The 25,551-nt window shown below is 46.7% G+C and overlaps 1 protein-coding gene across 1 annotated transcript in view; it reads right to left on the reverse strand.

The window, feature by feature from the left end:
* The window catches only part of GRIN3B (glutamate ionotropic receptor NMDA type subunit 3B), an 842,171-nt gene that overhangs the window by 334,792 nt on the left and 481,828 nt on the right, over positions 1-25,551 (reverse strand). The window contains exon 2 of the mRNA XM_069647502.1: positions 5,111-5,706. Within this exon, the coding sequence (XP_069503603.1) occupies positions 5,111-5,706 (596 nt within the window). The remainder of the gene's footprint in view (positions 1-5,110; positions 5,707-25,551) is intronic.

Consider the following 25,551-nt stretch of genomic DNA (forward strand, 5'->3'; position numbering starts at 1 on the left):
AGGTGCACAATTCTGGGGTAAACCAGCACCATTGGAGTAAAGCAAAAGGGAGGGGAATGTTGCGGGTCTGAGCAGGGCACACAACGGTTCAATTTGTTGCCGGGGTCAGATCCCAATAGCTGGAGTGGGGAGACTCATCAACACATACAATGGGATGGGACAGCGCCAGACATCAGCATCTCCAGGTCTGATAGGTTTGGAATCATTAAAAAGGGCAATTTTAACTCCAAAACCAAGACAAACGTTTTCCCCGAAACACGCAGGATCGCGAAGGTGGGATGAGTTGCATACGGCTAGTAACTTTGCCAAGGGGGCTGAATGTTCAGGCAGGGAAATGCAGAGTGGCACAGGACACGGTGGTGGGACCATGTCATGGCAGGTCGGGTAGTTGAGCGTCTGGAGTCAGATCTGGGGGACATATGACAGGCGCGCACAAGCTATGAGGGATGTAAGCAGGTTCAGGTCCGAACCTGCTTCAGGTCCGCCCGGGTTAAGGCGGAACAGGTTGAAAAGGGGACAGACGAGAAAGTGTCCCGGAGCAAGCATGCCCGAAGCAATCAAACAGATTGGGGGTTGGAGGTCCGGTTGTTTTAAACGGTATGGCGGGCCTGAAAAAATGTAAGACTAACGGTTCCTCCCTCCTGTTTCCTCGCAGTAGCACCAAAGCAGGGAAGACGGCGGTCTGCCTGGGTGGTGGGCCATTCGCTGTGTCAAGGGCCAAGGGAAGCGGGTCAGCCAAGCAGGAGGTGCTGACCACCGGGGAATACCGGGTGCAGTGGCACGGAGTGCCGAGTATGAAATGGACACAGCTACAGGGGCATATACGCGGTCTCCTGAGGGGGCATCGGAGGCCTGATGTATTGGTGGTCCACCCCGGCGGCAACGATTTGGCTGGTCTGGGGAGGGGGATCTTACTCAGGGAAATGATGTCTTCATTTCAGGAGCTATCGGCGGAATTGGGGGACACGGAAATCGTGTGGTCTGAAATCATCTCGAGGCGCGAATGGAGGGGCGCCGAGAGTCAGGCAGCCGTGGAAAATTCGAGGAGGAAGTTGAACTGGGCCACGGCAAAGTTTTGCAAAGGGAGAGGCCTGCAGCGTATCAGACATGGTTTGATCAATCTGAAAAACAAGGGGTACTACTTGAAGGACGGGGTGCATCTGTCGGAGCAGGGAATGGATCTGTTTTCTGGAATATCTGCACAAAATTACTGGAGTTATAAGTTGGAAAAGGGGGAGCCACGGTGGGCGGTAACCCACCTTTGGCGTGGCGGGTTGTGGCAACCTACGATAAGACAAAGACTCCGAATGAGCCATTGCTAAACCGGAAGGGGCTTCGCCCGTTCTAGACAGCGCCTCCTGGGAGCCTAAACGGTGGGGGTGTCTGGCGGTAGCAATTGGGGCTCAACTTCCCCCCAACAAACGGCGCTCCCCCAGTCCGCAAAGACCTGCAGGGGCAGGCGGTTTCTCAGACTCGAAGGCCTTGGGGGAGTTGTGCCTGCAATCAATATGGAGGTAAAGGGGGAAGCAGGACGAGGAGCAGTCGCCACACCTTTTGGAACTAATTTCTAATACCTGTTTGCAGTGGTTATGTATATGTAAAAATAAATCTGCGGCCTTGTTATGCCAAACCAAAGGAAATGTCTCATGCAGCACCTTACTGGAGGGGAAACGAAAGGGGCTGACAAAATGAGTAAGGTTGATACAAACGGCATAGCTATTGGACAAATGCCCAGGTTATGAAGGTGACGAGGGGAGAGCGCAGCGATTGGAGGAGGCACCCCGATAACCGGGGCAGGGGCCTTCCTCCTTTACGCTCTCTTGCCCCTCCCCCCCAGGGGCAGGGAAGAGGGCGGCAAAGGAGCCTGAGGAAAGGGCGCCAAGAGCCCAGGAAAGCCCGCGAAGGGCAACAAAGGAAGGAGGCGGGGCTTGGGACATAAAAGCGGCGGGCGCCCGGCGCAGGAGCACTTGCTGCTCTTCCAGCAGCCGGGCGCCCGCCTAGAGTGGAGGACTTCGTTTTCCCACCCTCCCACCCTACAGCTATGACAGAGCCTGGACGTCGTTGTCGCAGGATGGACAGGCGGGTTGTGGCAACCTACGATAAGACAAAGACTCCGAATGAGCCATTGCTAAACCGGAAGGGGCTTCGCCCGTTCTAGACAGCGCCTCCTGGGAGCCTAAACGGCGGGGGTGTCTGGCGGTAGCAATTGGGGCTCAACTTCCCCCCAACAAACGGCGCTCCCCCAGTCCGCAAAGACCTGCAGGGGCAGGCGGTTTCTCAGACTCGAAGGCCTTGGGGGAGTTGTGCCTGCAATCAATATGGCGGTAAAGGGGGAAGCAGGACGAGGAGCAGTCGCCACACCTTTTGTAACTAATTTTTAATACCTGTTTGCAGTGGTTATGTATATGTAAAAATAAATCTGCGGCCTTGTTATGCCAAACCAAAGGAAATGTCTCATGCAGCACCTTACTGGAGGGGAAACGAAAGGGGCTGACAAAATGAGTAAGGTTGATACAAACGGCATAGCTATTGGACAAATGCCCAGGTTATGGCAATGTCCCTTTTGGGGAATCCATGCTTTGCCCTTCAGACACAGCCTTGCATGTAGCTGCCTGCACACAAGCTGTTAATTGCGGCAGTCAAATTACAATGAATGTTAGCACAATAGACTTCCAGGTGGAGTCAGTGTGCTGCTTGTGTAAAGACTGGGGGGTGAGCTTTCTCTCGTGCACCCTCCTTCTGTCTAATTCCCATGAACCTGAGAGTGGGGGCGTTGCAGCTGGCTCCTAAGGGAACAGGGTGTCATTAACGTTCAACTGCATCCCTGCCTCTGGCAACACAGCAGCGGTTTCTTGTTTGTGTTTACAAGTGGGAATAGTCTTTCGAGAACTCACACGTACACCTCGGGATGAGAAAAGCTGGAAAGGAACGGCGCGTGTTCGCCGAAGAAAGGAGGACTTGGCGCAGTCGCTTTTAGTCCCTATTGTTTTGAAGGCAGACAACCGATATGTAGTTCTAATAAAAGGAGATGCATTCAGACAACTATTCTAGTGTGGAGCATCACCCAAATATTGCTGCCATTAATTCTTAAATCATACCGCCATTTTGTGTGTGACGCTGTTTTCTTTTTGAAAAAAGTCATGCATTCTCAGTCTATCGGTGACCGGTGACCACTGTAAGATCCTTGCGGGTGTGGGCAATTTCCTGCTGCCCTTTCGTACAAACAGGGTCTTGAGAGGAAATCGTGTTTGACACTTGCCTCTGGTTTGGCCTGAGATGGGCAGCCTGAGAGCTGACGTTCAGGCGTCTTGACTGAATAAACATCTCTGCATCGATCTCACCGGCAACTGGGCCCCAAAGGCACTCTCTCTATTTGCAGCCATTTAATTGCTCTCCTGGAGGCGGCGGCGCACGGCGAGATGCGCAGACAGTGGCATTCCTCGCTGGGACATCACTCCTTGGGTTCCAGGGACCGGGGATGCGGTTGCTGCATCAAGGCCAGATACATCTACGCAGGGTGAGGCCTTCGCTCTGACAGCGCCTGGAGCGAGGAAAAAAATGTGGCGCCCTTCCACTCGCCCGGGCAAGGCCTGTAGGGATCCAGGGGGGTGGGGAAGGTTGGGTTGCGCAAAGCAGGGTCGTTCTGTTTAAGTGATTAATTCCCCGCTCCCATGCTGAAGCAGGAACTTCAATAGGGCCCTAATGCTAAACTAGCATGGGGCAACTTTTCAAAGGCGGTCCACGTTGGTTAGCATTAGCGCCCTATTGAAAGGCAGAGGTGTAGCCAGGATTGTCTAACAAGTGGGGCCAGCAACTAATCTCGTTGTGCCCGCCCCAGTGACATTAACACCTGTAAATGCCCACATGGTGCTGCTGAGTGGGCATTTACTGATTTTGGGTGGGCCTTGCCCGCTCAAGCCCTTCCCTGTCTATGCCTCTGTTAAGGTAATGTACCCCTCTCTCGTGCTGCAGTTGACGAGAACGGGGTGCATTTCCGTTCAATTGGGCGTCTTCATCCACCATGGTAGCTAGGGGGAGCCCTTGAAAGACTACCCTGAGTTGGCGCGGTGCGTGGCTAATGTGACCTCTCAGGTACTCGGGGGTCTAAAGCCGGCCCTGCGTCTATGTATAAAATAACTGCACCCTATAAGACAATGGGCCTCATTACAAATCAGGCGGTCTGGAAATAACGGTGGCGGTTAACCCGCCGCCACCGTTGTTTCCGGACCGCCTGATCCCGAATCCTGCAGGCGGGAGGTGATGTTCCCGCCAGGTCTGACCTGGCGGGTTTAACATCGCCCGCCTGCAGGCGGCCGAGGAAACACCAGCAGCATTACGAGATGCTGCCGGTGTTTCCATGATCCCCATTCCCATTGAGTCACCATTCCGCCTCCGTGATTCTGATTCCCGGAAAACCGGGGTTGTAATGCCCCCGTAATTCCGGGAATCACGGAGGTGGAATGGTAATACGAGTCCGGCGGTAACAAGGCGGTTTTACCGCCTCGGTTACCGCCGGACTCGTAATGAGGCCCAATGACATTAATCTCATATAGAGTAAACATGCCAGCATTTCATTAAATCTGCTGCATACCAATAGTGCTTTGCTTTGTCGGCAGGAATATGGGTGCATATAAGGGATGGCTACCAGGTGGCGCTGTGACATCGGTGTTTTTTTTAACAGCAATAGCCTATTCTACTCTCAGATTATCTGCTACAAGGGCTTCTGTCTTGCATTTTCTAAACGCACCATAATAGTGATTGCATTCAGTCACTACTGTCCGACAAACAGGGCTGAATGGCAGAGCACAGGCAATTAACAAAACAAAACACAAACAAAAAAAGAACGGGCCAAAAAACAGGGCAAAGCACACTGTAAATCACACATGAGCGTAGGCTCTCCATGGAACACGTAACACGGGCACATCATTGTTTTTTAAGAGTGTGACTGGTTCAACAGGTATGTAAGTGACATGAATTAAAGAAAAATGACATTTGGTTCTGGCATCAGTAAAACATGAAATAAGTGTGCCTACAGGGAACCCACTATGTATGGGCACATGTAATGTGACTGACTGCATGCAGGTGACCAGGCCATTGCTGGTTGGCTTACCCGGAGAGGTAGCGTCCAGACGACTCTCCCCACTTATGCTTGTCATTGCAGTTGACCATGCTCTGGATAAGGGCCAGGTCCGGACGGGCGCTCACTGCAGTGGAAATGGCTCTCGTAATCAGCCCGATGGCATCCTGGATGAACTGGTCCATGGATGGTCTGTTGACTTCTCCGTAGGCTAAGAGGCCTAACGGCAAGCCCTCCGTCTGCAATTCCTCCACATTCAGGGGATACCCTATCATCCAGTGGAACTCCTGCACCTTCAAACCACAATCCTTGGCAGTCCTGAAAACCAACCCAGAGCGCTGGGCATCACAGCCAAATAAAAGCAAGGGGCTGGTCACTTCACCCAACTCATCGAAGTGTTCCTGGAGGTGGCGGATGACGCCCTGTTCGTCCAGAAGGTAGAGGCTCAGAATGGCCCTCAAGGCCAAGCCGGTGTTCCTCGTCAGAAAGCCCAGAAACCCAGATCTGTCCCAGGCGTGGCAGGTGACAAGGGTGAGCTCGTTCCAACCATTCGTCTGAAGAACGTCTATGAGCACATCCACCAGGGCATCCATTGAGCTCCTTGTGTCCATCCTCAGGTGGAAAGGGTTCTGCAAAAACATAAACAGAAGACTCATCATGAATGATACATGAAATAGTAGGGTGCTGTCCCATGCTGACTAATATGCCTAACCCATGTTGTATCCTGTACGTTCATTTTAATCACTGCAGCCAACATTTCACCTGTTTTCTTACCAAGCAAGGCTAACATGCACTCCCCATCCATATCTAACTTTTCTGTCACCTAATATTCACTTATCATCTATCCAGAAATAATAGCAAGTTCGCCAAACCCCACAAAATGTATTCTTTATTCCTGACACTATGCACAAATACAGGTCATCCCATCTCTGCAGACTCTACCCAAGCAGCCCCGTAGCCACTCGGACTCAAATCCACATTTCTTAGGTCCAAACAGTAGATACTGCCCTTTCAAGCCAGTTGTGCCAGACTCAATCACTGCCTGATCCTTCTTCCTTACTACTCATGCCTGAACAGTCAAGAAAGGCCCAGTACGCTGCTAGCACTCAGTTCCATAGTCCACGCCCTCTTCATCCTCTCTTTCTGTACCCGCTGGCGGCATCCGAGCCTGCTTCAAGGTGGCCATGGTTATTCCCTTCTGCCTCACCACTCTAACATCCCAGAGCATGTTGTCCTCATCCCCCTTGTCAATTAGCTGAATATAAATGCTTGATTGGAGCCACTCCCCTCCAGGTTCCACAGGAAACCCTTCCCTGAGTCAGCTTTCACTCATGTCTCAAACATTCTGACTGCTGCTCCCCACTTGCACCTCTCACCTCTCACCTCAACCTATATTTAAATCAATCTATCTGTTGCCAACAGCATTGTGGATACCCTCTCCCTCCTTTATGCACCTTTGACCCAAGGCTACAAAGACATTGATTTTGATTTTGAAGAATTTATAACGCGCTCAAAACTGACTGAACCGTATAATGGCACAGGTTACACACGGGGAAATTAGTTATCAGAGTTATATAGACACTCAGTATCCCGTCCTAGGGGCCAGGTAGTTCCCAACAGGCCCGAAGCTGGCTAAAACTTTATTTAAATAAAAACGTTTTTAGGGCCTTACAGAACTTGAAGAGTGTGTCAAGGGTCCTAATTTCCCTAGGAATACTAGTTCAGAGGTTGGGGCCAAACACTGCACATTTCCTGTCCCCTCTTGATACAAATGTAGATGGAGGGATAACCACCAAAGCTTGGTCCCTTGAACGTAGACATCTGGAAGACTGATATTGCTTGATCCTATCCTTCAAATAGTCAGGTGCTTGATTATTCAAGCACTTAAACACCATACATGCTACCTTAAACTTAATGCGATCCTCGACCACTAACCAGTGGAGTGATCGACGTGAGGGGGAGACCTGAGGTGTTATTCAGTCCACAGGCGAGACTGACTGCTGCATTCTGTGCCTTTTGGAGTCTATAAAGCTGTTTTTTTGGAATGCCCACAATTGTACTCAAATGGGTGGCTTCATACCTCTTTGACTGTGCCTTTTCCATGTCCTTGAACTCTAACACCTCCCCCCCAACACCCTCCCAGTGGGCTACCCACTAGGATGAGTCCTATTACTTCTCTTCCCACTCATCTCCTTTTTCAGCTTTCCCAATCACATCTCTGTGGAGGATACACAGATCTTCTTTGCATTCCCCCCTTCTCTCCTGATATCTCTGAGAACAGCACCAAGCGCTTTTACACCATCTGACATTGGATGAATCTCTGCTCTCTGGTGCTAAATTAATCCAATAATGAATTCAACTTTCTCCGGGAATCCAAACTCAGCCTAATCTCCTATTTCCTATTTCCTTTCCTCTTGTCCTCCTCACAACATCACACAAGTCTCGAAATCTCCAGGTCCTCTTTGACAGCAAACTCACACCCCATCACTTAATCACTACCACTACCACTGCCACCGCGGCCAAGATATCCAGACGATCTGTCACCGGCTCACCCACCACTCTGCCAAACCTCTTATGACCACCCCGGTTCTTAGTAGACTGGACTACTGGTGCAGCTTACTCAAGGGTCTCCCATTTACTACCTCAATAAAATACTCGGCGTAGTTACATGCACCCTCAACAGCCGACCTAAATCTTCTAACACATATGTGTGTATCGTCACTATGCCAGGGAGCTCACTATGCAGAATCACTCCTTTGTTAAATTCCTGCTTCGTCTACAAATCCATTCATGGTCTAGCCGTCCCCCACCCCCAAATCCTGGCGGGAACCATTTCTCTCCACGCTAGTACTTGAGCCCTCCTCTCTCCCCCTCTCCCCTCTCCACATCTTCTCAGCCCTTCTTCAGCCCTGCCTCCCCTTTCCACTCCTTCGCTCTACAGGCCCGCCATTAAAATGCATGAAGGCAGTCCAATCAGTGCAGGCATTTAAGCCAATGCTGATGGCCTACTTGCTAGCTAGCAAGCCGGTGGCTGATACCCTCGTTAAAGCCTTTCCCAAAGTGCTCCCTGACCCATCCAATGCTGGGGTATATATGTAGAAAGATTAATAAGCAATAATGTAATTGCTGGTCCAATGCCAAAATGTACAGTTTATATATGCCATTCTGAGATTATATTTGCACTTTTCTTGTTCAAATCACACCAGAGCCGCATATCCATTGGAATCGGGTAAACCCCCTCCAATCAATTATATTCTAATTCAATTATTCATCATACCATTTGTTATTAAGTTAAGGTTTGAGCAAACAATTTCATATGAATGATAATTCCTCATCATAAAACATTTTTTCTGTTCATAAAAAATGTATGTATCAGTTTTTTCAAATTTTTCAAATTTGCCATTTTCATGTTTACAGTTTTGATGTTTTTCAAGTACAGGGGGAATCTCACGATATTACTGAGTTAAGGTGATCAGATTTAATGCAACAAAACCCCTGAAATTCAGCACTTGCATTTCAAGCAAGTCCACCATAACTTTGCACCTACTGTTGCACAGCCTACGGCCACAATGATGAAATCACTAGTGACATCACTCATTGCCTCATACATGACATCACTGTTGATATCACTGATGGCATCACTAATGACACTGTATATGACATCATTGATGAGATCAATAATTAAATCATCTATGACATTACAGATTATATAAGAATATTTTTGTTGACCACTTCTGATGGATATTTTAATTTATTACACTTAACAATAATAATGGAACAACCCAGTCATCCACTAGTACTATTTTATTACACGTGGCACATTAATTTGTAGTACTTATCAACATATTGCCTTAGTAAGCAATTACAACACTTTATTGCAGGGGAAGTACTTTACCCAGCTAAATCTATTTCAGGTATTTCAAATACAATATAAAAGTTGATGTAGTAGTAAAAAAAAACAATAATAGAAGTAGAAACATGTTTAATAGTAAGTGTTCTGAAAATACTCAATGATCACACTTAAATTCTGAATTCTCTGTATTTTAATACACGTATATGAAAACATTATTTTCTAGATGACAGAGCCCATATTATAAAACTAAATAGCCTGCTGTACAAAAAAACAAGAGTAGAAACAGAAACATTTTGTAGATTCTGCCTCAGAATTTAGGTGGCTCAGCAATAAATACTCAAAAATAGAGATTCTGAAACAAGAGCAAAATGAGTCAGTCCTGTGTGTGAGAGAGAAAATAATAGGTGGACATCATTGTATGTATGTGTTGTTTGTTAATGATTTATATTTGTTTGCATGATACATGCACCAATGCATAATTTGTGAATTAGTTGTGCCTCTGAATAGAAAGGAAATTAATGTTTGTATGGGTACCGCACATTGGTGAGATGTTTTTAACGTGTCCAATGTTTCGAAAGTCATAAACTCTCAGTAAATAGGAAGTGAAGGAGGAGTCTAAGTTGTGTGTATCAAAGGCCCGAACCCTGAACATTTGTTCATGTATATCATGTGTAGGAATCTGGGGTATCAGGCATAATCCAGGCGCCCTTTTTGACTAAAAATGATATTTTTACTGGCATTATGCCAAAGCCAACAAGAGTACGTTCTTACATGGGGTTCATGGCATACATTTGCAGAGCCAGCGTGGGCATTGTGAGGAATTCGACCATCTGCATGGTGGGCGTGGGCTCGCCTGGGCTTTTTTGAATTTTTGAAGTAAATGAATGATGGTAGAGCTGCCTCAGGAAAATGTGTGGCGCTAATCCACACACATTTTCCTATGCTCACATCACAACAAACACACAGACCCGTGTACTCTGGCATGGGCACATCCTACAGGCACCGTCCGGCCCTGTCGCATGCTTCTTACAATATCATTACTGTGCACAGTATTAATGGCCATGAACATAGATGGCTGGAACATCTGGGTGTCAGGGGCCAGGGACCGCCCCCTTATTTCTACACTAGGTGAAGGATTTGAGGTTCAATTAACACACATGTACCAGCGGAGCATCGCATACTTCTTAGATGCCCAATGCCTAACTAGATGGTGAACATAGACCCGTCAGACAATACCCGTCTGAGAGGGAGAGTGCTCTCTTGTAAAACTACATCTATCTGACCTCCTCAAGAGCTACCCAACAGGCCTCTTGCTTGAGCCTCTCCAGTCTATGGCACCAGAAGTGTGGTAATGTGTACTCCACACGGCACTTTTTCTGGCTATCCAATGTTACATAGTACCAGATATTTGTGAAGACTGTCCTGAAGAAAGTGGCTACATCAACACCGATACCACTGACACCGGTAGGCGGTGGTTGCTACATAAAGGAGGCCAAAGTCTGCCTACCACTATTTTGAGCAACTTGCAACTCTTCATACTCCCTGTTAAAAAACAGTACCTAAGAACAGAGAGTGGGGAGTTTTTTGTCTTCTTTTATCTCCCAATAGGTGTTGCTTACTTTAAGTAACTTTCTCTTGTATTGGGCGGCCCTTCTAATCCTAAGTAACCCTAGGTTCCCTCAGTAAGTCTACAGGAAATTAAATTGTTATGTACCCATAATAGATTACTGATCATATGCCATAGGTGTTCTTTTTTTAACCTTTTTTCCCATGTACTTATATACATGTGAGACAGTGGCCTAGGACGGACCAGGTTGAATACTTGCCTAGAGTTTTGACAATCTGGAAAAGCACTGGACAATTTGTTGTTATAAAGATCTCTTTCCTTTCTTTTACTGTCTCCTTTTAGATAAGCGGCACACCAGTGCTTCCTAGTATTAGTCATCAAGTAGGCAATTTTGCTAAGAAAACCGCTCTATCCTTGTGTCTTTTTGATAACCTAAACCTCCGAAGGCCACTGAATGACTGAGAAGCTTTGTTGCAGATAAACTAAACACAGATGTGTTTTGCCTATTTTTGTGTAAAATCACTCATGAGTTAGGGCAACACCCTGTTCATTTAAAGTCTGTGCCCTTTAGTTAGTTAGTTAGTATTCAATGAACACGCCTACATTATTCATATAGTGCATTGCAAGGCACGCCCCTGCAGCAGCTTGATCCTTATGCACATGTGTGGTAGTCCAGGGCGTCCCAGGCTTTGTTGGGGGGCTTGTGAGGAAGAAGGCCCTCAGCATAGCTCGAAGGACCCCCTGATATTTTGTGCCATGCCCCTACACCATTGTGTGCCAGGTGACGGGGGTATTCTGATGATACACAAACTGGGGATAGAGACTAGGGGCCATAACTAATCACATGTGCTTAATAGGCCTAGCTGCAGGAAATGCATAACATCAATATACATATTTACTAACTCTGCGAGACAATATCTGGAGAGGTTGGTAGAAGGTAAGATGGTGAGCATTCCAGGGGGAGGGGCAACAGAGAGAGATGTTGCGTAGAGAGATGGATAGGGGGAGTAAAGAGAGATGGCAGCTATTTGGTCACCTGGCAGAAACTCTGAAATTCTTTCTGCCAGTGCTTCAGATGGTGAAAACGACACTGGAAATCCTGCCTCTCACTTGTTAAATAATCTTTGTCCAATATTCGTAGAATTCCCATCAATCTATCGATTCACCCAGATGTCAGTGAGCTCGAAGGGGCACTCATGAGGAACACAAAAGACCTCAATTAATTCAGCAGCTGTTTTAAACCTATAGGATTCTCATTTTACACGGACTGTCTCTTGATTGGCTATAAGATATCACATGACTCTCCCATCCTTCCATGTCCATATGAAACCTTTTAGTATCTGACAGTGCACTATCCCACATGTGCATATGGCTTCCTGCAGACAGCAGAAAGCGGGTTCAGGCATCTTCCTGTGACTGCGCAGACCAGTTGCCTCAGTCTCAATGCCAAACATCCTCATGGGTCTCACGGGGAAGAAACGTCACATTTCAATGCCGTCCTAGATACATAGATATTGACGTTTATTTGAATTCAGAAATCTATAACAATGGTTGAGGTGTCCTTTAATTTAATTTGTTAAATGTTGAAGAGCTTCAGGGCTTTAGCAAGCCCGGGGTAGCAGAGGCTGAGCCTGGCAGGCTCGGAAATCTCGTTCTGAGGCGGGGCCCTGCCGGGGTTCACTTATTTACCCAGGCAGCCCCGGCCGCTATAGGACAAGGTTTTTTTTCTAAAGCCTGAAGCTCTCACTCATGTTTTAGAACATCGGGCTTCAGAAAAAAATGCCCTCAATCCATAATGGTAGCGCTGAACCTGCAAGGCATCCCTTTAAGCAAGAGATACCCATTGGCCGACGCCACCATATGGAAGAAAGGTGAGGTCCCTGGAAGCCGAGGCCTTTTACTTCTAAAGCCTGAAGCTCCTGCTCATTTGCAGGAGTTTCTGGCTTTAGGAAAATATGCCTCGGCTTCCAGCGGCCTCATCTTTTCAGTCTTGATAGTGACGCTGAGCTCGAGGGGCAGCACCACCATTAAGGCTGAAAAGGCGAGGCGCTGTCCCCTGCCAGGCAAGCCTTTAGCAAATAAATGCAGAGATCAGCACACTCTCCCCCAGGCAGCAGACGGTGCTGATCTCTAAAAAAAAGGCTCTCTGGCGGGGGTGCCTGAGTGTAGACCATTGAACCGGGGCTCATCAAAGGGGCATGGCCCAATGAGCTGGCAGGTGACCCCCACTGTTAGGCCACGCCCCCTTGATGAGCACCAGCTCATTTTCCAGTGCCACCTGTTATATATAGTCTTGTACTTTGTCACTGGCCTGGAGCGATTGCCAATAGAATGTGATGTATGATGCAGCCAGGAGAATGTTGAGTGCATCAGTGTATGAATGTTCTGAGTGAGTCAGTTGGGGGCCTGAGCTGGAGTGAGTGGATGGCCGGTGGGTCTTCTCCTTCATGTGTACTGTACTACCTATCCCTGTCCTTGTCCTGTCATCCAGACTACTGTAAATACCTGAGAGTAACTGGAACTGTACATATTGTACCAATAAAGCATACCTGGAACAACATCAGTCTCCACAGCTGGTCTGTGTGTCCCTTGTGACTAATAAGAGACTTTATTACATTGGCGACAAGAGTTAAAGAACCCAGGAATATGGACATATACAACTTAAAAGGACAGAGTGCAACTGAGGAGCTGCAGCTACAAAAATGTACAGTAAGGAGAGCTGTGGGGGGGGAGCAGCCTAAGAGTGACCCACCGTTCCCCCATAGACTAAAAAATAAACATCCCGCCAGCTCCAGGGTTGAAAATGTATAATGTGCCACTGGACTCTGGGAGGGAGGTCCCCAGCAACCAAAAACATTTCCCCAGACGCCCTACTCCAAAAGTGCTTCAGACAGCAGGAGCTGTCCATCTATCAGGTCAGAGGAGGGGGGAGGACGAAGTGAAACTTACACTTTCCTTTCATTTGGCATTTTATGTGTAAAACGGACAAAATGAAACGTACGCTTTCCTTTTATTGGCATTTCTTTTGTGTAAAACCCTCACTGCTGCCCTGAGCAGAACCCTGCATCATTTTCAAAAGCTGCTAGCTGTTGCCCAGCAACACACACACAGCATTAGCAGTCTTCATTCTCTCAATGGCTACTCTGACTTTCCGGGACTAATCACTCACTATCTTGGTCCATTGTGACATCACAACTGAACATTCCATCAGGTCTTCCCTGAACTTTTCGAGTCCCGTTCAAATTAATAAGTAAAAAGATAACTCTCAGCAGGAGCTGGGGGCAGTGTGTGTGTCAATGAAATGCAATAACTTCATGGGAGCATTTTACAGTTTCATTGACCACCCTGTACATTCTACAAACCACTGGGTGGCGCCAGAGCTCCATGCACTCAGAATATTAACAGTGAAAATGAATACATAAAGGCAGTGTGCAACCCGTAATGAAAGACATTTTTGTTGTGCCAAGTTTTTTTTGTGTATTAAACAATGTCTCCCATGTGGAATAAACATGGATAAAGTTTGGAGTTTGATTTTATCAAAGATCCTGCCTGAATTTCAAAAAATGCTCCGTGTAATACAGTTACATCAGAGGTCCAGCGAGGTCTGTTCTCCTCCAGCCCTTCGAGTGAATGATGAGCAAACATGTCCGGGAAATGAATAATTTCAAATATTGCCTTAAACAAATTGGTGGTATTGGGTGCAGGAAGGAACACTTGCAAGACAAAATGTTATTTTATCAACAGAACTGAAATTACAAAGTGGGGGAGATAAGTAAAAGAAGCTACAAGAAAATATATTTTCTGTTGGCTCCAAAATAGTGGATTTAATGGTTTTTGGCAAATATGCAAACACTTGCTGCCGTGTGCGTACCTTAAGAAAGCTTTAGTTTGGGGAGCTGAAGGAACATTTTGCAAGACATTTTCTTTATTATTATATACATCAATGGAACTAAAGGCACAACGTGAGCAAGCAGCATACTTGTGAAATAAGCTACGAGAAACCCCTTCCCTTGGCATCATTATTTTGGATTGAATTATGTTTGGCAATAATGCAAACGTGACAATTTACATTTTTTTTCTTTATTTTGATTTTTTTTTCTCTTAATGAATGTGGAAAAGCCACCATGGACTTTTGCAACACTTATCAATATAAATGAAAAAACGAATTTAATTTTTTTTTTAAGCACAAAGTAATAATAATATTTTTTTTTGTTTTCTCAAATTTCCACCATCATCAAGAAATGTTTATATACTGAATAATGTATGTTATGGTTATGGTGTTAAGGGTCTGATTTACCCTTTGGAGAGTTGTTGAACAAAAAATTAGTTACATTGGATACCCTGCAATTGACTTTGGGCCATTGTCTTGCTCATTTGTGTGATGTTGTGGCCCATTGTTATGTGTGCCATCCCGGCCATGACACACGTGTTGTAGTTCATGGTCGCGGTGCAGGGTAGTGCTGTTAATGTGTACTAATTAATGGGTATTCCTGTTAATGTGTACTAATCAAATAGTCTTGGAGATATTTGAAGCCAGGTGAGAATTTTAAATTTCCACCAGAGCCACAAAGAAAAATGTGGCGGTATGTATACTCTTTTTTGAGGTATATGTTATATGCGTACGCTCTAATGTGAGATGCTTAAGTGGCCAACCGACTGCATAAGGGTTGCGTCATCAAAGAGTTTGGGCAGCTGACTGAATAAGGGTTGCACCATAAAGAGTTTGGCCAACTGACTGAACAAGGGTTGTGCCTAAAAAAGAGAAAAATCTTTTTTTTTTATTGCCAGCAAATGTACATTCTGTATATATATAGTGCGCACCTTTGCATTAGTTACTGTTAAGCATTCACCATTGTTCCTTTAATAACAGTTTTACGCTTAAGACCTCAGGTGCTGCCAGGAGCACCTCATCTGTTACATGTAGTTCATCTGTGTGAGATTCTGGTCGTGTTTAGATTTATGAGTGGGCGTGTGATGTGTATTTGGCTGACCTCCCTCCACCCCGAATGAAAGGATGATGTTTGTGTGTATGAACCTGATATGAAAGGGAGATGTCACGCGTGGGTACTTCCGGTATGAAAGGGAGATGTTATGTTGTGGTTGAATCTGGTAAGAAAGGGAGATGTTATATATAGTCTTGTACTTTGTCACTGGCCTGGAGTGATTGCCAATAGAATGTGATGTATGATGCAGCCAGGAGAATGTTGAGTGCATCAGTGTATGAATGTTCTGAGTGAGTCAGTTGGGGGCCTGAGCTGGAGTGAGTGGATGGCCGGTGGGTCTTCTCCTTCATGTGTACTGTACTACCTGTCCCTGTCCTTGTCCTGTCATCCAGACTACTGTAAATACCTGAGAGTAACTGGAACTGTACATATTGTACCAATAAAGCATACCTGGAACAACATCAGTCTCCACAGCTGGTCTGTGTGTCCCTTGTGACTAATAAGAGACTTTATTACACCACCTAAGGCACTGAAGAGCTTCTACGGGGGTTAGAAGGGAGGGGGGCAAGTAGCAGACCTTCCTGCCTCTAAACCTTTAATTCTGCTGAGTATCCAGCCCTGTTCTTGCTCATTTTTTGCTCTTCGAACACACCTCTTTCGTCCCCATGCCGATCCAAAGTCTTTCTGAATTCTGTCACCAACTTTGCCCCACACGCTGGTGCTGGAAGCTGATTCTGAGATGTTGAGACCCTTTCTAAACTGTGATCCCTGATCCTCCCTGACAAGGTTTTGGGTCATGACTCCTCCTAGATCTATTCATCCGATGGCATGTGCTCAAACCTTGTAATGTGCCTATACCTCGAGAGGGATCTAAATGAAGGCTAGGCAATTTAGGTGGCTACATAGGGCGTCACCAGTAGAGGCACCAAGATTCTGTGCCGATTTCAATGGAGAAGATTTCCAAAATGGCAGTTTACTTGAGTTGGCATCAATCCAGACCCTGGCCTCTCCATCTTCTATCTTCCACCTCTTCTGTACGCGGCAGGCTCTGGAACTTTCAGAGCTCTGTGCAGCAAAAGACACGCTGGGCTACATAATTTGCATTTGTATACAGAACAATACAGAACATGACATCACAGCAAGGGAAATCAGCCTAGTGCATCATGGGAAGTTACAATTAAAAAATCTGCCACGGTAAACAAAGTGACAAACACGTTTGTGATATGGACTTGAACAGGCTCTATTATCATATATTGAGAAATATTCTAGTCTGTTCAACTATGAGTAATTTTTTTAAAAAGCCTGCGGTTTGATGTGAATCCCTTACATGGTCTTGCCATTCAGGCAGATAAGTCATGGTAAAAGAATGCGATTTGACCAAGGTCACACACTTTTATAAAGTGGTGACGCTGGGATGTGAGCACAATTGTACTTGTCCATTTAGCTTTCCCATTCTTGTTGGTAAAATATATATAACAAACCAACCTGACGAGTATTTATATCCTTATACAACTATGTTAAGCAAAAACGTACCGTCATGCATAACGTAAAGGAAATGTGAGTTTCCTAAGACAGTAATCCCTTTTTTGTGCTCGTGAAAGAGACAACATGGACAGTTTAAAAAGGGGATGAGAGGTTATTTTGTGGCTGTTTATTTGTCTTGTGAGAAGGAGACTGCTTTCACTAGCCATCTGGAGCTCTGTGGGGGGCTTTCAAGTTCTCAGTCTTGTCTCGTCAACATTTCAACCAAATTGGGGAGACATGCTGCCATCCACTGCTTATATAGAGTAACACATTTAATTGCAGAAAAATATGTATGGTATTTGGGTGGTCATAATCCTAATGCCAGGCACTCGGGGAGTCGTGTTTAGGACACATCCTCCTCCTAATCGGTAGAGTTGGGAAAGCCAAGGAATTCATGGTTAGAGCTGATCCAGAGCCAAGCCATAGCATCTTGCTCTAAGAACCAAATGCAAGCAGGACTGGCCGTCTGCCTCCACACCCTTAAACACAAACCCATACCTGTCATTCTGCCTCCTCAAGCAAAAACCCCAATACTTTGCATACTGCTCTAGCCCCGCACAACACAAACCCACACCGGATATCCTGCCTTCACGCCCTCATAACAGGGAACCTATATTTGGCACCCCAGCATTGGAAGATACAGCACAGTGAAATTAAATGATTTGTCCAGGATCACACTTTCTGTAGATGGGATTTGACGCCAGTCTGAACTTTAGACGCTTGGGCAAATATCTTATTATATCTAGAAGATATGAATGCATGTTATTCTATAGATTTGAGGAGCTAAATCAGTGCTCTGTCTCAAAAACATGACTTAAAAGTACACACATCACAATGTAAACCAACCTGACGCATATATAAAACCTGATGCTAAGCAAAAAGAGTGATTATAGCTATATGTTCAGCATCCCAAATGGTACTTTACACATATCAGAACCCAAAATAATGTAGGCCCAAATCACCTCCTGTACTTTCAACACTTAGACACACAGAAACAAAACTGTGTGAAAAGGTCAGCTACTTGTAGTAATTTCTTCACACAGACATGAAGCTGGGTATTGTGCACAACTTTAAGTGGGCTTAAAACCTAGGGTAGCTATCCTCAGTCTTTCAGGAGGCACACATGGGAGCAACAGGCAGCACGCACATGTGCTGGATGGTGGGAGAAAAAGGATCAAATCTAAAGGTTGTGTGGGAGGTAGAATGCCTCATGTCTAGGCAAGCACCCCCTTGTCCAAGATATTTGTGACCACCCACGGTCTCACTCACAAACTGGAAAGTACATAGCTACCCCATGGCCCATGCCCATAGCCTGGGGAGAGTAAATTAAATCGCCCTAGCAGGCTTCTTGTACGGTAAAGGAAAATTCTTTTGCCCACCAAACTGTGTAGTGCATCTTCTATTTCACTTTTCCGTTAGGAGGTAAACATGGCTCACAAGTGATAGAGCAATGAGCAAGTTAAGGGATAGAACAGCATGTGGAGTGTATATGATGAATGGTCAATATTTGTGTTATCTTTGGAGCAAACAGTAATACATTGTAAGTGCTAACAGAATCACTTCCAAGTGAACCCAGTTGTGGCAGCAATAGGAAATATGACTCAGTATCACCCTGGGTGGGGGCGGTAGCCAATCAGGTAGCACGTAACATGGGCTCTATACTCTGGTATAAGCCCGCGACTCAAGCTCCCCTAGTGCTGTATGCCCCTTGCTCCTCCCTTGCTCCTCCTTCTTCCCGAATGCCACCCTTAGTGCCCATGAGTAAGTAAGTACACATGGGTGCTAAAGGCATGATAAATTAAAATATCAAAAAAAGAAAACACATCCCTATCTTTAGTCCTGCGATGCCGCTTCCATGACAGCCATTCCCTTTTTTGTGTTGATTATGTCACTGTGATCAACAATGAAAACGGACACTCGTCCCAGACGCGGCATCGCAGAACTGAAGATAGGTACATTTTTCATTTGTTTTATATTTTCCTTTACTCTTTTGTACCCTTGTGTGCTTACGTGGGTGCTTATGGCGGTATGACACTCAGAAGCAGGCCAACCCTGCTGGTAATGGCATCACCACCTGCGTTAAGGTCCCCTCGCTTTGCTCTGTCCCTTAGCTTGGTCAGCGGGCCATTAATGGCAGGGCCCGTGTGCCACTTCACGTTGTATCGCCTCATTCAATTAGAGTGATTTGGAAAGGATTGCATTGATTGGTCAAGTGTTGAAGCCAGGTTTTCTTTAGCAATTTCACAGGTTTCGGAGAACACATGCCCACTTTCCACCTTTGCATCTTTAGTTTTGCACTAATATCCTGGTAGGCAAAAGTTAAACATAGTAAGTAATCTGTGCAAGTAGATGTTTGCATGCAGTTCTTTTAGCTGTCAGTGGGTGGCAGTGTCACTTTAATTTACTCTGTGAATGTAATGGAGGATGTAGAGATGATTGGTTCTAGTTGCGGTCTTCTTCCCCAAGGGCACTTTAGCCGAGCCAGAGCCAGGCATTTGGCTGTAACCTGGCTCGTGCCGGCTCCGACTCCCTCGCCTGTAATAATAAGCGAGCGAGGGTTCTGAGGCCCCCATGAGCACAAGTCACTGTGCAGCCGCAGAGGCGGCCCATACCTTGTGCCAGCTCTGCTCCTGTATTGATACAACTGGGGTTTTTAAATGTGTCTATCATATCTGGCCTCACCCATGATTCCCTGAGGTCTTTACATGTCCGTTTTATCTTGCTCCCTCCCCTCTTGTATTGTTTCACCTGGGATATTTAAATCCCTTCCTCATCTCCCCTCTTTCTTCACACCTGTGTTTATACTGCAACATATTTAAACACCTGCCATCTCTCTCTTCTCTTATGTTTATAGCCCTGGGGCATTTGACGGCCTCTGCCACCTCTCTTCTTCTGTATTTAGACCCATGGGTGTCGAGTACTTGGAGCAAAGGGGACAGGAATGCCATTTTCCCACCGCAGAGAATCTGAAGTCAGGGCCAGCCCCAGGCATCAGGAGCCTGCCCCGTAGCGAAGCGCCTCGCAGCGACGAGCTGCCAAGTGCATACCAGCAGCACTGATTGCACTTTACAGAGCTTGCACTTCTTTCAGGCATGAGGCTCTTTATTCTGCTTGTCCCAGTGAGGCAATGCAGTCATGTCCCTGCCCCAGGTGACCCTGAGACAGATACACCCACTGGGTCCTCAAATGCTTATTTTATTTATTTGATGTATGTATTGTGGATTTGTAATGCGCTTATACATCAAGAAATTGTGTTTCAAAGCACTGACAGGGAAAAGGGAAGGGGAACAGGGGAACAAGGCAGTGGAACATGATGACAATGATGAGTAGAATACAAAGGTGGTCCTACTGGGCCTTGTGAACATTTGAGCGTGCAAGTGCAGAGGGAGAGAGAAGGTACAGGGGAGGGGGTAAGTGCTAGAGGATCAAGAGGGTAAGTGCTAGAGGATTCCAATGAGGGGGGAAGTGCCAGAGAGCCTTTTGCAAAGACAACAGGTAAGTGCCAGGCACTGACCACATGCTCGAAGAGGGGTCGCCAGCCAATATCAATACCTGACAACTCTCGCCCACTGCATTGCCATTTTCTGCTCAAATTTCCAGTGCTAAGCTGATGACACTCAAGTCATTTTCAGGGTGCCCTCTGCCACCTCCTCTTCCTCTCTCATCTCTGATTGCCTAACTGTCATTCAAGATTGGTGTGCCACCAATGATCTTTCTCTGAAGGCCAGCAAGACAAAGGTCGTCCTCAGAGTTTGGCTATTCTCCGGTTAACAACGATTATATTAAGCATGTGCAGTGCGTCTCCCTACCCAGCATAATTACACAATTCTACCCAACATTTGTCTTCCTTTTTACTCTTACTTCTTAACAATTACTTAACAAAACATGTTCCACGCCTTCCTACCCAGCAGGCTAGGGGATGGGGGTAGTAGTTTCCATGTGGACTATCCCTGGTTCTTTGTGAGAGATGTGTCCCCTTACACGGACCAGAGCCGGGAAACAGGGGCTAAATATACATATATCTTATGCCATAAAATTAGTTTTCAAAACTTCTTTCCACCAACTTTGGGCTCAGCCCACTTCCTCCCTACCATTTCTCTACCATTTCCCTCGAGCCTTTTTCTTCTTGAGAAATCGATGCATTGGCTAAGGCTTAGATTGGTGGGTCCTTTCTTGTCAAGTCTATACATTCTTTAGAAACTTTGTTATTAGCTTCTCCCACAAAGGAAACAAAATTAAAGAGAAACGCAAACCTAGGATACCTTCCGCGGGGAAGCCAAAGGTGTCTCAAGATCTTGTCCTGGATGTATCTAAGTCACCTAGAATATCTGGATTTTCAAAGTGACCATCACACTTCTTTTCCTGACTCCAGATGAGGCTCTTTCTCTTTAGATTTCTCCTTGTGGTTTCTTCTTGGCTTCTTAATCCTGATTCTCTTCAGAACTGCTCATCCAGGATTTGTGACCTGTGTACACCTCCACATGCAGTAGGCAGCAGCAGTAGAGAGGAATTCTAATCTCTATGCTATTTTGCCGAGTTTCAAAAGGCTTGTTAACAGGCTGTGGTTGGTACTGACTTTCCAAATATGGCCCCTCACCCTCTTTCCCAAATACAGCACCATCTTCCGCCTCCTCTCCGTGCATGGACATTTTCCTTCCTATGGAGGTCCATTATGATCCGCACTCATTATGATGTCGCCTTTTCGATGTTCCCTTCTCCTCCCATGTACCACTCCAGCTCACCATGCATGTGGCATGCCTAGGGTTTTTATCGCCTCCTACAAAGCCTTACTTGGCTAATCCTTCACTCTGCATCACCTTCCCTTGATGTTCTTCCATTCACCTTCAGATGTCTTTCCACCTTTTCCCTCTTGGGGTTCCTGTCTGGCTCCTGCCTGCGATCTTCCTTTATTCTCTATGTGCCCCTGTACACCGCCACTTCCTTCTCAGCCTACAACTCATTAGCTGTTATTTCCTTTACAACCACTGCCACTTCCTCCAGTCTTTCCTGAGTCTCCTCTCCAACTTTTCTAAAACACTCTATCCTCTCCTAAAACTTAATCTCCTCCTGTGTCACCATCACCTCCTGCACCCCCATGTCTTTCTGTATCACCACACTCTAGTGTCACCACCTCCTATGTCTCCTCTGAGAGGCAATCTCCCATGTTTGATTATTATAGCATAAGCGCGTGCTGGGAGACTTCCACACAGGAGGCAAGGACTCTGCAACTTTTTAAGGCTGTCTGCATCTTCAAATCCCTGCCAGTAAGTGACGCGGAGTATTGTAAACAATTTGTCTGTATTTAATTCAGTATACTTGGCTTCAGGAACATCAATATTCACCAAAATGCCAGGGTTAGCGGAAGTGACATCACACGCCTGATGACTTCACGTGAATTAATGTCACATGACCTTTTAACCTGACAATACCTTATGAAATAAAATCCCCTCACCTTTAACCTTGATCATGAACTTGCAACTAATGAAATGCCACCAAGGTACTAAAGCACACAAAAGATAATTTCATATATCAGCCACACATTAACTAGGGCTCCAGCTTGAGATGCCATGGTTGGTGTCATGATATGACCAGGGTAAACCTAATAGTCAGGGGCACTGCCATGCGTATGCCACTATAGCCTCATATGTCCAGTAATTGATCATTTTAGACTTTGAACCATCAAACAGAGTGAAATTACAATGTCAGAAACTATCTTGCTGCCATTAAAGACTGTGCTGATGTTAACCTATTAAAAATCAACCCTGGCAAAACAGATTTTGGTCATCGACTCCGGTCCATCAGCCTGGCACCATTCCTTTTGACCTGAGAACTTCAGCCAATGTCCAGAACCCAAGCAAGAGGTTAGGAAATGCCTCATAAATGCCATTTATTTCTTTGTATGCATGGTATCTTACTATAGATGATGTACAGCCAACTATGTCCAGCAGCCAAGCCTCAAACACCTTAAACAAATGGCCTGTCACTATATGTAATGTACAGCTTCATGCCATCACCAATTGCAGTCGCCAATGCCACTTAAATACTACTTAGTTCCCATTGTCCATGACATAGGTGATGTGCAACCTCTTATATCTAGTTGCTGCTATCATATGCCAAGCATGGCCTCAAGTGACCCAGAGTTCTGGTGGGTGCCCTGCATCATCTTGGTAGCTCTCCGCTGTGATGTCTTTTATCTCCCTTTCTCCTGTTGGAGATATGGCCCCAGCGCTGGACATAACAGAGGGCACATGAGCCTAGTTGTGTACCACATCACTTCTCACATGGCTCAGATGCGTGCTCCGGAACAGCAAACAACGCTTGCATGTGTGCCTTAGAGCTGCACTCATGCGGCTACAACAACAAAATACTCATACCGGCACACCAGAAAAAGCATGCAAGTACTTAGGTGTGCATAGCAGGATCACACGCAGGTGCAGAATTCAAAATAGTAGTCATATGTACACACCATATGAGAACGCAAAGCTCTGACTTGCACATGGGGCTACTAGGACTGGGTTTCATATTCACCATGCAGCCTCTCGAACTATATACAAGACTCCAGATGAGGATTTCAGAAGTGGACACATATGCCCTTGATCATACAGGAACTCATTACAGAAATCTTGCACTGGTGTAAGTGCAATTTTGCATGGTATTAGCCCTACTGCACAAATTGGCCTAGTTCAAGTATAAACTGTGTGCTCCTACAAACCTCCATTGAAATGCTTCTCCTGAATGCTGCCTCTGCACCATGCTGCTCTGATGGGCCTATCATACACACTCCGGTGTGTTTATTCCCCTTAAACATGGCCACCGTCATTTTTGGCCCAGCCCCATGCATCCCAAGTATGGCCAAATGCCTGCCTCTACTATCAGCGGATTGGCCATCTGCAGAACTATGTGAATCTTACCTATGGAGCCTGCAGGCAAAGCCGGCCCCACACAAAGGCCGAACACTAAGGCCTCCTTCTACCCCTGTCTGGGCAGGACCCCCGGGTGAAGCAGAAGATCTGTGCTCCAAAGAAGATCGCTGATGCTGTTCTGCACCCGGGGTGGTCCCGGGTGCCTCAGCTATGCAGGTATGCCCTGATGGGTGTCTAGATTTAATTATGGAATCTCTGCTCATAATTACAGAAAATGCCCTGGCAAGCCTTGCTGCACCGGTACAAACTTTCCGTTGAAATGCCTCTTCCGAATACTGCCACTGCACCATGCTGCCCTGATGGGCCTATCATACACACTCTGGTGTGTTTATTACCTTTAAACACATGCATCCCAAGTATGACCAAATGCCCGCCTCAGCAGATTGGCCATCTGCAGAACTATGTGAATCGGACCTATGTAGCTGGCAGGCGAAGTCGGCCCCACACAAAGGCCAAACACTAAGGTCTCCTTCCAACCCTGTCTGGCCCTGTCCAGAAAGGTACGGCACTAGGAGCTGTCACACTGTCCTGGCATCACTGCCCCAGCCATTTACAACCCCTACCCCCCACAGCTATCTTCCAAAATCAACAATGACACGTGGACTCCTGCCCAAGACTGGATGCCTCCGTGTTCCCTGACGATGCCTCTCAAACCTCAGCCCGGTCTAAAGTAGCAGAACGCTGTCATCCTCCACCTCTTTCAGGTAAGTGTCTGCCCAAGCTCAGAGCACATGCATTGGCTGCACTGCAAAATGTCCCGCGCCACTTCCATCCCGCTGCCACGCCTAACTCTATGCCTACCTCTCTCCTCCAACTACCCTCCACTGCCCCTGTGATTTTGTTCACTGCCACCCAACCTGCACCTACCCTCATGAAATTCCGCTCTCAAACTGATAGCTCCATGTTCACCTGCTCACCCCACGCCACAGCCCAGTCAGTCGTCTGCCCCTGCAGCTTCCTCAAGGCCCACAACACGGCCCAGTTCAGCCTGCTCCTGCAGCCTCCACAAGGCCCACACCATGGCCCAGTCAGACTGCCCCTGCAGCCTCCTCGAGGCCCACACCACGGCCCAGTTCAGCCTTTCCCTGCAGCCTCCTCAAGACCCACACCATGACCCAGTCAGCCTGCCCCTGCAGCCTCCTCGAGGCCCCCACCACGGCCCAGTCAGCCTGCCCCTGCAGCTTCCACAAGGCCAACACCACAACCCAGTCAGTCTGCCCCTGTGAGCGTCTTCTCCACCCAGGGCACTAACCCTACACTCACCACCCCCAATGCAGTGGATGTCCCTGCCCGCAATGGCCAAATCACAATACCCACACAAGACACCTCCACCAGGCTGGACCTAAACACATGACCTGCACCTGCCCCACCACCTATACATTGCACTCCTGTCACAACACCTTGAGTAGGTGATCATCAACGGCACTTGGTCCCCATTCCTCCCCCTCACAGCACTTCCAACAGCAGCCTCAAGACAGAACACCAGCCAACACCACCATAGTACACAGCCAGCTCACCTCCCTGCACCGCTGCCCTCTGCCTACCAGTGCCCCCACCACCACCCACCTCCTTTGCACCCTAATCAATGCACAATCTATGGTAGCGCATGCTACTGACATTGAAGACCTTATCATTAAAAACAACATTGACACCCTGGCCTTCAC

This window comes from Ambystoma mexicanum, chromosome 1p (genome assembly GCF_040938575.1).
Source record: "Ambystoma mexicanum isolate Mex_15411 chromosome 1p, UKY_AmexF1_1, whole genome shotgun sequence".
Lineage (NCBI taxonomy): Eukaryota > Metazoa > Chordata > Amphibia > Caudata > Ambystomatidae > Ambystoma > Ambystoma mexicanum.